We start from the raw sequence: 18,985 nt of genomic DNA, 5'->3' as shown, positions 1-18,985 counted from the left end.
AAGGATAACAACCATGAAAAGGAAAGTCTCTCTACAATTGTGGGGAGAGTTCAGGGTACTCAGTGCCCGTCTCACAAAGTTGAAACAGGGAGTCAAGCTGGGGGGGTGGGGTGGGGGGGGGGGGGGGGAGGAAAGAGGTTGGGATAGATATTATACACAAAAATTATTGGACCTAAAAGATGAACCTCATAACTGGCAGAGTAGCAGGGAATACAAACGGTAGGTCTATCCCAAATGAGGAAGTTGGAAAATCCTAGAGGCAATGCAAGATGTAAAACTTGTTCACAGAAATAAGAGTCAGGTAGAAGTAGGTTGTTTTTCCAAAGTGGCACAAAAATAGATTTGTCAACCATGTCCCTTCAAAATGAATTGGTAGAGTAACTGTAAAACTACTTCAGTCCAGCATCATCAGAACCCATTGTGCTAAAAGTTCAGAACCTCTTTTCAATACACAAGGTAACGGCTTACCTCTGGGATTGGGTGCATTTTCAGATTAGGGGTGAACACTGGCAGTCTAGATGACTACATGTGGAGTCGGACATTCAACCTAGTTTCTTTAAAAAATAAAAGGAGTTTCAGCCTGCATAGCCTTTTAGTGCAAACACTGTGCATGGACTAACCAGCGGATAAGATGGGAGCAGATTCACACATTCAATCATTTAACTATAAGTGGCACAAATAAAACAGCAGTGAAAGGAAAACTGTTAGCTATTTTGAGCTGTAAAATGCTTTATTGCCACAAATACGAGGGCACAGCCTCTGTACACTAAACTATTGAGAGCATAGCAAACAAAAGTAGTGGTAATCAAGCAAAGCTCCCATAGAAGAAAAAACAAGATTGGGGAGCTTTACAACATTGATATGGATGAGTCATACAGGGACACCAATTTGAATACAATAATATACCAGCAGGAGTAACTAAAATAAACAGCATTTTCACCATTTAAGTCAGGATTGATAAAACTTTCATATGGATATTGGCGTGACTACAGATGGGTCCAACATGGGAAACTATTAACTATAATGGCTCCAAACAAAAAAACCAAGGAGATGATTGTAGACTTCAGGAGGGAGTCAGGGGAATATGACCCAGGGATCAATAGTGGAGAGGTTCAAGAACCTCAAATTCCTGGGTGCCAACATCTCTGAGGATCTGTCCTGGTGCCTCCATGGTGATGCAATCACAAAGAAGTCTCGCCAGCAGTTATACTTTGTGAGGAGTCTGAGGAGATTCGATATGTCATTGAAGACTCTTGAAAACCTCTACAGGTGTACCATGGAGAGCATTCTGACTGGTTGCATCACTGTCTGGTATGGAGGTGCCAAATCTCAGGATAAGAAAAACTCCAGAGGGTTGTTAATTCTGCCTGCAACATCACAGGCACCAGACTTCTCTCCATTGAGGACTTCTATATGAGGCGGTGTCTTAAAAAAGTGGCCTCTATCCTTAAAGACTCCCACACGACGCAGGCCATGCCCTCTTCACTCTGCCACCATTGGGAAGAAGGTACAGGAGCCTAAAGACAAGCTCTCAATAGCCCAAGGACAGCTTTTTCCCCGCTACCATCGGATTCCTGAATAATCAATGAACCAAAGACACCACCTTACTTTTCATACACTATTATGTTTTATATCTATCTATATAGATATATATATATATCTATATAGATCGATATAGATAGATATAGATAGATATAGATAGATATAGATAGATATAGATAGATATAGATAGATATAGATAGATAGATATAGATAGATAGATATAGATAGATAGATATAGATAGATAGATATAGATAGATAGATATAGATAGATAGATATAGATAGATATAGATAGATATAGATAGATATAGATAGATATAGATAGATATAGATAGATATAGATAGATATAGATAGATATAGATAGATATAGATAGATATAGATAGAGATAGATATAGATATAGATAGATATAGATATAGATAGATATAGATATAGATAGATATAGATATAGATAGATATAGATATAGATAGATATAGATATAGATAGATATAGATATAGATAGATATAGATAGATATAGATATAGATAGATATAGATATAGATATATATAGATATAGATATAGATATAGATAGATATAGATATAGATATATCTATATCTATATCTATTATATAGATATATCTATATAGATATATATATATATATATTTGCAAGATGGTTCATAATATGAATTTTTCCTCCAAGATTCTGCCACAAAACACTGAATTTCACGACTTGCTCATGACAATAAATTCTGATTCTCAAATCTGCAGCGACTGGGGTCTAATGCAGTACATACAACTGCTGGAGAAACTCAGCACATCATACACATTCCATGGAAAGTAAAAGGAAGTCAATGTATCAGGCCTGAACCCTTCTTCAGGAGTGCTGAAACTCATGCAGATGCTTAAATAAAAAGATTGGGGGGGGGGCATGGAGGGGGAGGGATACACTAAATGGATCTAGGTAGGAAGGTAGAAGGGAAATAAGCTGAGAAGTTTTAAGGGGACACTATAATTGCCATTATGTTAACAGACGAGCAATTATGTTCCTTGCTTGGATGAGACTGGATGAAAGGTTCAAGATGTTTGAAAGAATATACTCAGAGAAGATGCAATATTGCTCGGTTTGCTGCTGCAACCAACTGAATACATTTAAAGATTTAGACATAAGCCACTTTCACACTGGCACTTCAACCCAGTAATTAGCAGAATCAAAATTCATGAAATTCAATCTTTTGCGGCAGCATCGAAGTGCAAACATTCAAATTATAACCAAATTACAACATAATTATAAAATATAAAAATAATAGTGCATGAAAAGTAAGGCAATGGACCTTTTCATAATCAAAAAGCCCGAATATGAAGGTGGGAAACGCAGAGCGGTTCCAGCTGCATGAGGGATTATGGCCATTTATCAGTGAGTATGTATGGTGTCAATGGCCCCAGCACTCATGCCTCCTGAAAGCAACATCAACGCCCCAGCCGCCTCCAGGATGAAAGAGGACATCGGAGCAGGCTTTTCTGGACCTGCATTTAAAGGTAAGAATTACCTTTTCACTCGGTTTTTAAGCCTGCCTCCTGTGAAAAGACCCAGTGTCTTTGGTTCATTGATTATTCAGTTATCTGATGGCAGCGGGGAAGCAGCTGTGTTTGTGCTATTGAGTGCTTGTCTTTAGACTCCTGTACTTTTTTCCCGATGGTAGCAGAGTGAAGAGGGCATGACCTTGGTGCTGGGGGACTTTGAGGATAGAGGGTGCTTTTTTAAGACACCACCTCATGTAGATGTCCTCGATGGAGTGAAGTCTGGTGTTTGTGATGTTGCAGGTAAAGTTAACAACCCTCTGGAGTTTATTCTTGTCCTGAGATTTGGCACTTCCATACCAGCCAAAATGCTCTCCATGGTACACCTGGTTTACGAGAGTCATCTTTGATTGCATCAATGTGGAGGCTCTAGAACAAAAACTCGGAGATGTTGCCACCCAGGAATTTGAAGTTATTGACCCTCTCCACTACTGAGCCCTTAATGAGGACTGGGTTGTGTTCCCCTGACTTACTCCTGAAACCACAATCATCTCCTTGGTTTTGCTGATGTTGAGCACAAGGTTGCTGGCAATTTACTGATTCACCTGTCAGTGTGAACGCTCCCAACACGGTATTGGGGGGTTCAAATTGACCCAGAAATTAACTGCCTAGGGAGGTAGTACCATTGCTGATCTGTTTTGAATTGGCTCCAGTGTGAATGGGCAACCCGGTATGCTGGGTGCCATCAGTGATGCACTGATGATGTCCTTGCGTGCGTGCGACCATAAGGTAAGTTAGTCTGCAAGTGGCGAGAGGCAGGGCAGGTAGCAAGTACTTTTATAGTCTTGAAAAATGATGTCAAACTGGGGGGAAAAAAAAAAAATCGAGAGGTGTGGAAGCTCCTTTTCTTAAGGGCTGAGGAGGAGATATCAGAACATATAATGGGCACCATTAAAGACAGACCATTATATGATCGCCTCCAGGCTCAGGGACATGGGGTTTGCCTGGGACAACCCCCAAGTGATCAATAAATGGAAAATTCTTTGGAGGGAGTTTCTTCAGGTTGTTGATCACTACGGTAGGTTTGGGAGGGACTGACTGGGCTGGACTGAACTATTCTACCAGATCTGGGGTGCCAGCCGGTCAGAAAATCCTACGTTCCTGATCTTGAACATAGAGCTCAATGAGACGACTCCCGTAGATTCACCGCTGTGTTCAACCAGCTTGGGACCAACCAAGGAGACCAATGCCCCCAATACTTCATTTGCCCCCAGTACCTCATCTGCTGCTGTGGCACTGACACAACAGCCAGGTAAGAACTGCTTGCGCAGCTGTCCAGTTTTTCTAATGTGTTTTCTGAGTGCCTGCCCATTTCTTTTTCCCCATGTGTTCCATTGCTCTCCAGGAATCGGGGGGGGGGGTGGGGAGGAAGAGAATCCAGGGGCAGGAAGTTATCTCAGAGATCTGGGGATTGCTGTGGGAGATCGACAGTGATGACCTGCAGTCCGACCACCTGTGTCAGGAGAGGCAAGAGGAGTGGGAGAAAAGGATGGTGCATTGCCACCAAAAGGTGGAGAGGCAGGAATGGAAGCCTAACAAGCAGGAGTGTCAGAGAAACGTGAACAGTTTCGCTCAGATGATCTTTGACATTCATCAGGAGAAGTAGGCCCAGACAGGCTTAATGATGGACCCGATCTCCGTGCTTGATGCTCTTGCATGCCTTCAGATTCCTCCCTCCTTCTTCCACCATCACCCCTCCTCTCTCCAGCCACCTCCCTCCACCATCCGTTCACCTCCCTCTACTATTCACCCTCCTCCCTCCACCATCTTCCCAGCCAATGGACCACCCAATTTATTCCACACCAGTGAGTGGGGAGGAAAGCAGGACACAATCTCAAGCAGATGATTCTTTTAATCCTCTTCTTACCTCCTCACTCCTACTCTTATTGGAAGAAGAAATTTAGTTTATTGCTGGTTGAAAGCTTTTTTAAAATTTGTTGATAATTGTTCATAGACTTGTTGCTGTGTTAACTTTTATACGCGTTTTAAATATTGAAAACTTCAAATATGTTGATCTACCTTGTTGACATATTTCTGGTGCACAACTTTGTTAAATGTGCAATAAACTTTTACTTAAAATCCTAAGTTGTTTGCCTGATGCATTCACAAAATGAACATAATACCCTCATGTATAGCCTGGTGACCCTCCACTGTTGCACCCCAATAAGGAACTCTGTCTGATGCAGGGAGATCAGCTTCCTTACTTATCCACTCCTCCAAGAAGTGCCCTTTGTTAATTTCACATATGTTACATAGGACACAAGAGACAATAATACTGTCAGACATAAGAACGGTTCTAATATCAAGTCATTTGGCCAGGCACCTCCAGCGACCTTTGAGACGTCCAAAAGCATTCTCCAAAGCCATCCGCGTGGAGTTCAGATGGTGGTTGAAATTTTGTTTCCGTTGATCGAGTGCACGGTGGTGTGTGAACCCCTTCATCAGCCAATTCCTGAGTGGCTAGGTGGGGCCCCTGATCAAATGTGCAGGGATTTACACTCCATTAACAGTCTTGGATACCTGTGGGCAGAGCAATACAGATGTATAGGTTTCTCATTCAACCTCTGACATCACAACCAGCCAGTGCTCCCGTGGCCGTTGAACCATGCAAAGGTCGAACCTGATTCCTCTAGTCATCTCTTCCTTATGCCTGTACATATATACACTCATATGTAAACCACTTCAGGCATTTTCACATGCTTGAGATCTTTTCATATACATGTTGCAAGCATCACTGTAGAGTTGGCATATTGACTTACTTCACATAGGAAGAGATACCGCCTGCATCGTCAACCTTTCTGTAAATGGGCGAGTTGGATAGAACTCGAGCTTTACGGGTGCATCCGGCCAACCCACATACATATCTGTGAAGCTGGAACCACAAAAGCACAATGCTTTGATTGACATATGGAAAACACTGATAAGTGAAGACAAATAATTGTAACTCAGGGCATGATCCTTACCGGCAGTTGTGGTCAACAATAGCTTGAAGAACAATGGAGCTCCATTCTTTTCGATTGTAGTAGGATGCCGTGTCATCATGTGGGGCAACGATGGGAATATTGTGCACCAGCACACATTGGATATTCCCTTTGCAAATACATCGATTGCCTCCTGAAGGAGAGCTCCACTCGGCAGGTCAATGAAGCGTTTTATGAGGGTCTCCCTCAACATGACAGTAACTTGGTCCACCACCATGCACACAGTGGAGACACATACACCAAAAATACAAGTGATGAATCGAGACATAGTTGTATCACAAAGTGATGGCAAATCTGAGCTGAGGCTCTAGGCTTTCGGGAGTTTGTGGACCTGTGTCTCAGTTCTGGCTCGAGGAGCTCAATTACAAGGTCGAAAGTACCATGAGACATTCTAAAATGATTCCGCCACTGTTCATCAAAATTATCAAGGACATTAGACCAGAACATGGGTCTCTGTGTCTGTCCCTCTTCTACATTCTTCTACTATTATATACAGGGACAGCGCCAGAATGAGTGTTAGAGGAGGGCATTAGGGTTACTGGGTGTGGCACAGTCCAATATAGTCGTAAACCCAATAGCGAACCTTGACGCACACTAGTGACATGGGTGGGATGGGTCTGATGGCAAGCAATGGCCACAATGATATGGGGGCACAGCATCTCGCAAGGAGGGGCCATGTCTTCTCTTAGTGCTGCGATTATATAGCCATTCAAAATGCCTCAAAATAACCAAACGTCTACGGTTAGTCAGCTCAGCTTGTGTCTCCTCCTCAAACTCCTCCTTACTTCTCCTCAATTTCTCAAGGAACATCCCATACACCTACACCTCCCCCTCCTCCCTCCTCCCTCCTCCCTCCTCCCTCCCCCCCCCCCCCCCCCGCACGCCAAGAGCACATAAACAATCTGGATAAGGTTCCGATTGTGTTTGCATCATCTTGTTGATAATGATGTTGATAAGACCTGGCAGCGTGGCGAGAGAGGCACACTTTTCTCAAGACAATTATATGAACCGCACTGGCATCTGCCACTGCTGAGAAGGGGGAGATCTTACTTCCTGCGAGTACGTAATACGTCACTCAGGAAGTCACCACTGGAGGTTAGCCCCCCTCCCCACCCTGCTCTGTGATACCGGGTAGGCAATGTGAAAAGGCGCACAGAACTGGTTTTTCTTGGTCCAGTGTGAATGGCCCTGTAAGTATTTCAAAGCGGTTCATTCACCCACCAGTTTAGCAGGTTGCCAATGTGAAAGGGGCTTATAGAGGCTGAGCAGCAGAGATCTCATTAAATGCACATCTTTGCAAAGCAAACTTAAAGTTATTTGGGGTATTGATGAATGTGGTACAAAGTGATTGGGCGATTTCCATTACGTTAATCCCCAAAATTGACAAAATCTCTGGGTCTGCAGAAATTTCAAAGTGACTGAGAGAGAGAGTGATCCTCTGCTTCAATCCAAGCCAACTGGTTAGGCACAGAAGTTTAAGAAATTTAGACCTCAAAGTCCAGTTTAATGTTGATCAAAGTCTGCACTTATTGACAACTAGTAACCATTAAGTGCATTGTGCCACTTAAACATTCACCAAAACATTCCTAATAATTATGGATCTGATACTGCAAGGGATCCAACATTGTGCATGCACTCAGGATGAAATTCTACTTGCAAGCATCATCCAGATAAATCAGAAAATGTTCTCTGACAAAATCAAGCTTAAAGAAAGCAAATATGCATTCAGCAGGGAAGTAGTGGCAAATTTAGAGCTGTGATCAGATTAAAGCCAATGAGAGAAAATTGAGATCATCATCAAAACCAAGAAATCAAAAGTGTTCCTGATGAAAGGTGCAGGCCTGAAATACTGACTGCGTTTTACTTGCTATGGATTGATGCGTGACCTGTAGAGTTTCTCCAAGTTTTATGTATTCTTACTTTTTTTGGTACCCTGCAAAATTTGTATCCAATCTTGCAGTAGAATTGACATCACGATACTACCAAGCAAAGTTCAGCAATAATTTTTATGCAAGACTGAGCAGCCAGCTGTTTTCAATACATAGAACATCAGCATTGCCTTGAAATGGGCAATCATACAAATTGTACAGAAATCAGTTACATCACACACAGTGGACCTCAGTGGCCTATGCTCCAGTGTTCTTAACAACATGAACCCTTCTCTATTGTGTAGATTTATCGTAACCTGTTGACCAAAACTATTCACCCCTCTCTAACACATATGGTTCTCGAAACCAAAGGAATACCGAGGTTTATGGCAAAGTAATTCGTTCACATCAACCAAAGACATGACAGGTATCGGCAATCACTGTATATCATATCCTGAGCTTCGAAACTCACATAAATAGGACCAGTGATGAGTGAACATCTTATTGGCAGCTGAAGGAGCACATTTAGAATTTTGTGTAGCTGGTCACACACTTTAAATATTGTTTACAGTGAATACAAAGACTGACAATGGGTACCAGATAGATAATGTATCGTGAGGGAGGCAATCAGAAACAGGTGGCTTGTGGGAGCCAGGAGAAGGACTGTTGCATTTCATGGCACCACAATCAGGCAAGTAGATTTTTAAAATCAACCCTTAAAGGACCACATGTCAGATCATACCTAATCATGGTCACATTGAATGCAGCCAGACTGAAACACAGTTTACTTGAGACAGTATGATTTTGAGGATCTTAAGCATGCACATCTAAAATAACAGCCTCTTTGAGGATATAGCTCAATGAGACGTTAATTAGTGTACTATTTAGAATTTGATTGCGGATATTTTGGAGACTAGAATTATTACTGAATCATATAATGTGTCAATATTACTTTAAGCCATTCTTCAGAGTTCTGGCATCAAATTTGAGCTTTAAATATTCATACATACATATAATATGATATAATATTACATGCTCAACATTGACAACATGGTCCAATGGGAGTGAGATGATAGTTGACAAGGAAAAACATTTATTTCTGTCTTTTCCCTTGAGCATTAAAAAAAACAGTTCTTAGTGCCTACTTTCCAAGTTGAAAAAGCCTTGGGCAGTTTTACCAGTCCTCCCTAAGGAAACAATTGGAGGCCTCTCAAAGAAGTTTTTTTGCCTTAACAATTCTTTTCAGCGGGGAGGAGATGGTAAATTACATCAAGCTGGTGTGACAAGTGTTCAAAGAATCGCTTTGCTGATTTGCTGCTTGTTTTAGGCAGAAGACAAATTACATCATTTCATTTCATCGTTCTAGCAAGCCAGGGTAATCAAGAGTAAGTCCTATCTCTCACTGTCTAATTAGGTCAGGTTAACAGCAAGGAATTGAAGCCAAGATTTAGGCCATGTTGGCTTTCACTGCCTCTGAATGTGCCAGTGTTTTAATGTTCAATAGCTGTAGCATCCCAACAACAGATGGCATATCTGCTGACCTCTTGCACTTTACATGGCAGTCATTCTAAGGTCTAAAGAACAATGAGGTAGTTTGGCCACTCGGTAATTTTTTTTCATGTAAATAACAGGAACTTTTGAGAAAATAAAATACAAAGTTTGGGCAGGGACTATTAGAGTACTGCCAAAGAAGGTTCAATAGCACATCTTTTACACATATTATACCCCAAAATCAAACCTGATTTGGGACATGATGGAGGCAAGACATTGAGGGCTGAAATTAAGCATTTGCATTTTCTACTTGACTTAGATCAGTGGTTCTCAACCATTTATTTTTTGCCACTCACACACACCACCTTAAGTAATCTCAAATTCACCACTGAGCGCCTATGTCATTGGCGCTCTGTGGTTAGTAAGGGATTCATTAAAGTGGTATGTGAGGTTAAAAAAAGTTGAGAACCACTGGCTTGGATCCTTTACTTGAATGTAGATAAAATATTCAACAACTGGCCATGAGGATTTGTAGTTGGCCAATTTACACTGAATTATAGTTACATGGTTCGTTCTGTGAGATTCCTTCAAGTTAGAGTAGATATAGATAAGCCATAATGAAAGGTGTTAATAGACACCAAAAGGTTGCAGACCCTTGATCAGTGATAACTGTATTCACCTGAGAGCATAAAAAGCATCTGTCATTTCTGTCAACTCCATTTTCAATGTTTTCCTGTGCTTTTTAGTCATTACTTTGCACAATGATTTATAGTTTCATCAATGGAAAGAAAAAGAGCAAAAATGGCTGTATGTGACACACTAAGTACATGATTAAAAGTGCACAAATTGAACAGTTGGGTAAACAGTGGATTTGTGTAACCTTGAAAGGAGCAATAGGGAGTCAGCAACTTTTAACACCTCTCCCAAAATGATTTCCATTGACTGTTTTAATGATTTCTATTGACTTTCTACTTAAAATATTGTGGGTTGTCAAAGAATCTTCATGGAAATTATATCCTATCATGATATAATTTATGATGACATTTAATAATAATGAAATAAAACATTTGTGATAAACCTTGATAAAAAAAATCTTGTTTAGTATGTAAAACTGACATCCAGAAAAAATAAAACAGGATGATGGTACATCATTAACACTTATGGAGACAGACTTTAAAAGTTCAAATAGATGCACAATAAATAAAGCAGAGAAGATTGAGATTGGTTTAATCTTGCTTTTGACCCATGGGAACCAATGAAGCTAATTCTTTGAAGGATGTTGAACGTAATCTGCTGGAGGAACACAGCTGGTCAAGCAACAGCAGTGGGAGAAAAAGAAGTCGACTTTTCAACCTGTAACACTTTATTGTCGATAGAGGTATTCTGCTTGAAATAGGACCACATTTTTTCTCCCACCGATGCTACTTGACCTGATGATTTCCTTCTGCAGATTGTGTTTAGCTTCAGATTTCAGCATCTAAAGTCTTTTCTGTGTTTACAATTCTTTTAATTACTTTTTTTTTTAAAATGCTGGTGTACACATTTTGACCAAAGCAGAATTTTTGATTGAAATTCATACTCACTGTGATAATTAATAGGGTTCCTTTCGCTAGTGTCAAAATGGATGTGATTGGTCGTATAATCGCTTGAGCCAAAATAATTCCCAAGGACAAAATCCATGTAAAGAATGGAATCACATATATATGCCTAGAATGAAAAAAAAATTCTAATGTTGGAACAATCCTTCATAGTCTCTGTACTTATCCCATTTACTAGCACTTGCTTTTAATGCCATTTCATTTCAGGTGCTCATCTAAATGCTTTGTCAATACGAGAGAATCTGCCTTTAACATCTCTTTTGATAGTATGTTGGAGATCTACCCTGTCAAGACACTTTAGGATCCTATTTATTTCAATTAACCAAGTAATCAACGCTTTGATCTGAGCTGTGAAAGAAGACAATATAAACTTAGGCTCACAGTCTAGATAGAACAGATTCAACCAATGGCCCGAGAGAAATACAAGACAAAATTGTAGAATAGGTTGACTAGAGATATTATTTAGACCCCAGGAATAGAACTAAAGGTCACAGATTCAAGTGATCTAAAATAAATCGAGGACTGATATCAGACATTTTTTAATGCAAAATGTGAACAGGTTTGTAACATAACATAACAATTACAGCACGGAAACAGGCCATTAGGCCCTTCTAGTCCGCACCGAACCAAACACCCCTTTCTAGTCCCACCTCCCTGCACAATGCCCATAACCCTCCATCTTCTTCTCATCCATACACCTGTCCAACCTTTTCTTAAATAATACAATTGACTCCGCCGCCACTATTTCTCCCGGAAGCTCATTCCACACGGCTACCACTCTCTGAGTAAAGAAGTTCCCCCTCATGTTACCTCTAAACCTCTGCCCCTTAATTCTTAACTCATGTCCTCTTGTTTTAATCTTTCCTCCTCTTAACGGAAATAGTCTATCCACATCCACTCTGTCTATCCCTTTCATAATCTTAAAATACTTCTATCAAATCCCCTCTCAACCTTCTACACTCCAAAGAATAAAGACCTAATCTGTCCAATCTCTCCCTATACTCTAGATGCTTAAACCCAGGCAACATTCTGGTCAACCTTCTCTGCACTCTCTCCACTCTGTTTATATCCTTCCTATAATTAGGCGACCAGAACTGCACACAGAACTCCAAATGAGGCCGCACCAACGTCTTTTACAATCTCAACATCACCTCCCAACTCCTATATTCCATGCAATGATTGATAAAGGCCAGCATACTAAAAGCCTTCTTCACCACCCTATTCACGTGAGTTTCTACCTTCAGGGAACGATGTACCGTCACTCCTAAATCTTTCTGCTCTTCTGTATTCCTCAATGCTCTCCCATTTACCACGTATGTCCTATTCTGATTCTTCTTATCAAAATGAAGCTCCTCACACTTATCAGCATTAAATTCCATCTGCCATTTTTCAGCCCACTTTTCTAAGCAGCCCAAATCCCTCTGCAATCCTTGAAAACCTTCTTTGGGCAGTAGGGCAAAGGGTTGAGATTCTAGAACAACAATTGCATCTCTCTGGTCATCACTTAGCACCCCACCAGCCTTCACAACTGCCACACTAGCCTCCAACACTTCTACCAACTTCAGCACCACCAGCCACATCTCTCCCTTTCCACCCCAACGTCTCGCAGGGATGAGTCTCTCCACAATTCCCTCGTCGACTCTTCGCTCTCACCCATCATTCAAACCCCTCAGGCATTTCTTGCTGCAGTCAACAGGAAGTGCAAAACTCATCCCTTCCTCCTTCCTCACCTCCAACCAGGGCCACAAACAGACATTCCAGGCGAGGCAGAGCTTTACATGCACATCATCAAACACAATCAACTGCATTTGGCATATACTCATCCACATTGGTGAGACCAAATACAAATTGGGTGACTGTTTCTCTAAATGCCTACACTCTGTGAGTCTAAACTTGAGCTTCCTGGACCCAACCACTCAGACAATGTCAGTCTGTTCTCAGTGTCATCCGTTGCAAGGGTTATGTCAAATGTAAACCTGAGGAACGATGCATCATATTCTTCCTTGACATCATCAAACCTATCACCATGATCAATGATTTCTCTAATTTTAGGTAATCCCAATGAACTCTCTCTCATTTTTTTTCTCCCTCTATCCTTCTCTCCCACCTTCAGTTCTATTACTTGGGGGATCCCCCTCGCAGCTTCTTTCCCCTTTATATGTGAAATTTTACCTATTTTATCTTCATCTTGATAAAGGGTTCAGGGTAGAATCATTGACTGATCATGGATGCTGTCTGACCCACTAATTTCCTCCAACAATTCCTTATATGCTTACATACTGTTTTACTACCTTGAAAATAGATTTATTTTCCATCAAAGGACCATTACAAAATAATTAATTCACAGAAAAAGGGACAGCAATTAATTTTCTAAAAGTGGTGGTGTTTAAACCAGGACAAAAGAAATTAGATCCGCACAAAATCCATTTGAAACAACTCAGGATAATGCAAGAGGTGTTTCAAAAATGAAGTGTTTAATACCGTCATTAAGAATTATTAACATGACATTGCACCAAATACAAACCCACATTTTACTTACATATTCAAAAACACAATGCATTCATGTTGAATACAATTTTAAAAATCAATTGTGCATGCTAATCTTTAAGAGGATGAAAAACCCAGAAAGCATGACAACACATTTATCTTATAATGAACAAGTACCTTCATTTTATACTTATGCTTGCTCTAGCAAGAATAAAAAGCTCATTGATTTTTCTATTCATCTGCCTCAAATTAAGTTCAACGTTGCTTTTTCAACAATCCAACCTGGTTACTGAATTTGCCAATAAGCTAAATCCCTGATTTATGAGTACGTATAATAAATATTTTTATTAAGACTTCTTGAATTATGTGCGTCGGCTTTCCTGGTTTTATCTACTGGTTCCACTCAGGGACGCAAATAATTTTGCAATACGTGTCAATAAATACATAACTGAAAAGTGACAAAATACTTAAATTAAATGTAAATAGTAAGTTTTCAACATTAAGCTGTGGCCTAAAGATAAGTTTACAAAATTTCAAGCTTAATGTATGAATACCAGGGGTATCTTGTTGACTTTAATTCATGCCCATCAATTTTGTCTTGTTATTTCCCATGCTGGGCCATTTGTAAAATCAATGTCTGCTCTTTTCAAAAGAGCCTGGGAGTTTTTCCCCAACATTTTCACCAATACTTGTTCTTTAACCAACATCCTCAAAACAGTTTAGTTAATTGTCACCACAGTATTTCTTAGGGAAAGTTCTTGTGAATATCTTTTCTGCTGTGTTTCCAAGGAAAAAAAGCTTTAAAAGAACTATGTATATTGTCATATCTCGATGTTCTGAAAAATGCAATATGAATAAAGTTTTGAAAGAAAGCTTTCTGAAACCTGAACATAACCCCAAAGTCAGCCTGAAATCCAAAATGAGTGTTGGAGTCCAAGGTTTTCACAGAGACAAAATCAACTTGTCTTTTTATTTTTACCATGAAGTTTGGGAAGAAGGCATGAGTAATCCTCTGGGAACATCCAGCCACATGCACCATAGTGATGAATATATGTGTACTTATACTTTCAATGATGCTTCTCACTATCCTCAATCACTGTTGTAACCTTTCTTGAATGAAATAATAGTTGTTACAGTAAGAGAGGGAGATTAAGCTGTGTGCTGTCATTATGGGGCTGTTATCTTTCTTCTCTCCCCACCTCCTCTCCGGTGGGTTAACTGCAGGTAACCAGCAGTACAGCAACCCAAGATAGAAAAACAAGATTAATTGCATATCTCAATATGCAAACTTTTCCTCTTTTGATTGAACAAGAGATAGATAAACACAGGATATTACTTTTGCTAACTATAGGGCTAAATTTGGAGGATTTGTTCTGCTCATTTACAGAATTTATTTGCCACAAAAAAAGGCCCAGAATGTCCAATTTTAAGGTCAAGTCTCTCTGGTGCCTTCCATTATAGTATAGGGTATCTCTGTTCTGGGGACACTAGACATCATAACCATGTGGAACAGCTTCTACTACAGGATCAAGTTCAGAAGAAAGGAATTACATGCCTGTATTGAACTTGAAAAACATCCACTAGAGATGTTAAAATATGAAAATAAGAGCTGGCCTGCATGAAAGGGAGTGTCTGTTTTCCCATTGTCTGAAATCCTGGATTATCCTCTCTCCAAAAGAAAATGTCCAGACATGCCTTGTCATCTTATCAAACTCTCAAATGCTGAAATTAATGTGTGGGAACTAGAGGATATAGCAAGCTTTTGTAAGGCCACTCAAATGATCTTCACATCATTTTGTGAGCTCTGTTTGGAGATGAAAATAATAACAGTCAATTTCTGGGAAGAAGGAATGAACTGAGAAGTCTTCATTAAGTTTGTACAGGCCCATTCAGCTGCATCATGAGTAAGGTGTTGTGGTCCAAATAGTAGTTTGTTTCAGGAACAGCTTAAAATAATGTATAATGAACTATGGACCATTATCCAAGACAATTTTTCTCAGTAATCCATTAGATGGAAGGAGATGTCTCAGTAGATTAACAGTCCTGGCAGGTCAGTGATGTGGGAAGTACTTCCAGCCACTGAGTAAATTACAACTGCATTGCTCTGAATTGAGTGAAAGCCTTCAAGATTCCTTAATTGTCAGTAACATAAAATACACAAAATTACCAGTTTTATTTTGGTTGTCCAGTAAAGGCAAGTCAATTCAACAGCATAGGTATTCTATGATCCTTGCAGGAATTTGCATTTTGCTGACATCACCTTGACTATTCAAGGCTGCAATTTGGACAGGAGCATTCTCCATGGTTGTTGGATATCGCTCACTGCGGATGCTGAAACCAGGATGCCACCTATGAATCAGATCCATTGTCTACTGGAAAATTGCTGATGCTATAGAAATTTGATAGATTCAGCAATTATGTGGTACAACCTTACATGGGCATTCATGATATAGGAGTATCCAAACTCTGGATCCTACTCCAGCTGCTGGTAAGCAATGAATAAATCCAGTTTACTAAAGAACTTCCCATCTGCCAACGTAGCAAATCAACCCTCTCAAATTGGTTTTTTACAGTGACTTTCAGTAATCTTGTAGCTAAAGCAGAATCTCACTCTCTTTGATAGGACTACAAGAGGAACTACTCAGTCACTCCAGGGTATGTGCAGCACAATCCCATGCGTTTCCAGATAATTCACTTCATTCTCAACCATTTCCTCAAGTGACAGGGCAAAGGTTGAGGCTTCTGCTTTCACATGGATCTTTGCTTTAAAATCTTTTTATCATTTTAAAGATGGAATCATTGTGCAAAATTACATTGTTTGGTTTCTAAACTGATCATTTCCCAGTTCAATTTGAATTCTTCACTGTCAGAAGGTATAATATCAACTACCACTTCACTACTTCTCGAACTTAAATCTATCCCACAGCAGGGACTCTTTCTCCCTTGTATGACAAGAGGTGAAGCTGTGATGGCTGCAAGGGGCACATCCTAATCTTCTCCTTGTTGATGTCCTCTGGCACAATTAACACAGGTTTCTTGTGTTCACCTGCATGCTCAATGATTTTTTTTCTACCAGGTCCAACTCGAGGTAAATTCCATTCCTGCTCGATGGTGCTGCTTCAGAGTTAAGATCACAAATTTCTCTCTCAGGTTCATTGTGCTCTTTAGAGCCAATCACATACTTTCACGTTCTCTGTCAATCAATTGAGCCACCTTTCCATACAAAATCCTTCAAGGTTTTATAGTGTTCCCCTCACAAAATGAATATGTATGCTCATCAACTGTTTGAGGTGTTTGTGTTTGTGGACCCTGAATTTGGTGATGAAATGGAATAGATTCACTGCAATGCTTGTTTTTCCTTTAGGTGCTGTGTAGACTCTTTGAACAGCTCTTTTGGTTAGTTAGAATGGCACACAAATTCCTTTGTATCCCTGCAGACAAGTTTCAAATATCAGAGTCTGACAATATCAAATCCTCCCAATGACATCCACCATTTGTGATAAGGGTCTGCAGAAACCATAGACAAATTGATCAATGTGATTAATCAGCAATGTTGCGACACCACAAAAATCTCAACATAGTGATGTTACTAGCAAGAACTTCACTTTGCCTTGGCACTAATAACAGAATAAAAAAAATTTATAATAAAAATTCTCTTGAGCTTGAAATGCTTTGACAGGTTTCAGTACATACTGTGCAAGCCAAATTCAGTAAATGATGCAACCTGATTTATGAGGTTCAAAATCTGCTTGGTTCAAAATAGCAAGGAATATATTTGCCTTTTCTCATTTGCCTCAACATTTGTCAGATCCATTCTTCAAAATGCTCCAAATAGGAATCCAAGTCTTTTATTGTTCCTTCAAATTGTGGAACCTGCCCACTTTTTTTATGGCTTTGGATTTAATAATGTGTTCCAATTTTGCTCAGTTCCAAAACAATATCCATTAATAATAACTTTGTTGTGACAATACAGGTGTCTGAGCCATATGTTGGTCATCTGGATGCAGCCATCTTGATCTCTTACCTCCTGTCTCACTTTGTGACTTAATTACGGGTACTACATCAAATCAAGGTGCACACGCACAACCACACAAACGATATTTGAGTAATCCTTCAGATTTCCCCCCCCCCCCCAACCCCCCGAGACTTCCCTACCATTATGTTAGGCTCACAATTAGAGAGCTTATCCCTGCTGTCCTTCTTGATCAAAGACATCACTTCCTCAGAGTGGTAGAAAAGGAGTCCCTGAATATTTTTAAAGATGGGAAGTAGCTGTGAGAGGGAGTGAATCGTTACTGCAAGAGATGGGAATGTGAATATGAAGTGACAATGAGATCAGCCATTAAATGCGGAAGCAGGTTAATGGGCCAAGAGGCTATCTCCTCCTCCTAATTCTTATGTACTCTTGGTCTTCGGTTTGACACTTTCAAACATTTCCTTGTACGACATGGTGTGAAGTGCTTCATTGAAGCAACTTAGGATGCTTCAACATTTTGAAATCTGTACAATGCTGATTTTTAAAAACATTTTCAACTTCTGTATAGATCTAGTTCAAACAATTTTCCAGATCTTGGTTGTAACGATGACACACAAAAATAGTTATGCAGATCCAAAAACTAAAGTTTCTTCCAAGCAAATTTTGCACAACTCACATCACTGTAATCCAGGTAAATAACTGGCATCAACAGTAATTTTAATTGCCTGTAATTTGCTCAAGACCTCAAATCCTCCCAACAATTTAATTTCTGCTTAAAAAATTAGGCCTTGTCATATCTCAAACATGAGTATCCTCCAATTGCTTCCAGATATTCAGGTACATCAGGAAACAAAATTATACCATATTTTAGTCTTTTAATTGCAATTCTGAGCATGAAGACTGATTGGCTCTGTATTTTCAGAGCTGTTCAATACCTTTTTATGCCATAAATATAAATCACATTAAAAAATTCAAAAGCTTCCTGACTGCAGGCTGTTAAACATGCTGAGCCTAATATGCATGAATAATGGTTAAATATGCTCAAATTTAAATTTTTAGACTCAAAGGAACAGATTAATGTGAATGCAGCATTTTTTAGGCTCCAATTGCTTACTCCGGTTTGATGCACAAAATTTATTTGTAATTATTATACTACAGACTTCCTAAATCTCAGGTGAGTTTTAAAAATGGATCCTCAGAATCCTAAAAAATATTTATTTGATGAAAATTAGTTATTTTTTTTTTAACCAGTTTGATAATTGAAAGTATTGATACAAATTATATATTACAATTAAAAATGCTCTGGAAGTTCACATCTCAGTGCATTTCCTTCTGCAGTTCCACACAACCCAATTAAGCCAGTAGGGAATATGAAACAAAAGTCAGGAATGAATTTTAATATTAAATATTATTATTTTAATTAATCCACATTTATTAATTTGTCAAATTATAATCCTATATTAAAATGTAATAGTTACAAAA

The 18,985-nt window shown here is 39.5% G+C and overlaps 1 protein-coding gene across 1 annotated transcript in view; it reads right to left on the bottom strand.

Moving 5' to 3' along the window:
* LOC138742472 (uncharacterized) overlaps positions 1-18,985 on the bottom strand; it is a 250,679-nt gene that overhangs the window by 147,371 nt on the left and 84,323 nt on the right. Inside the window, exon 8 of the mRNA XM_069896948.1 lies at positions 11,026-11,149. Coding sequence (XP_069753049.1) covers positions 11,026-11,149 — 124 coding nt within the window. The remainder of the gene's footprint in view (positions 1-11,025; positions 11,150-18,985) is intronic.

Source organism: Narcine bancroftii, chromosome 9, assembly GCF_036971445.1.
Source record: "Narcine bancroftii isolate sNarBan1 chromosome 9, sNarBan1.hap1, whole genome shotgun sequence".
Lineage (NCBI taxonomy): Eukaryota > Metazoa > Chordata > Chondrichthyes > Torpediniformes > Narcinidae > Narcine > Narcine bancroftii.
Note: the sequence above shows the minus strand (reverse complement) of the source record. Positions and strands in the feature narration are given on the sequence as shown.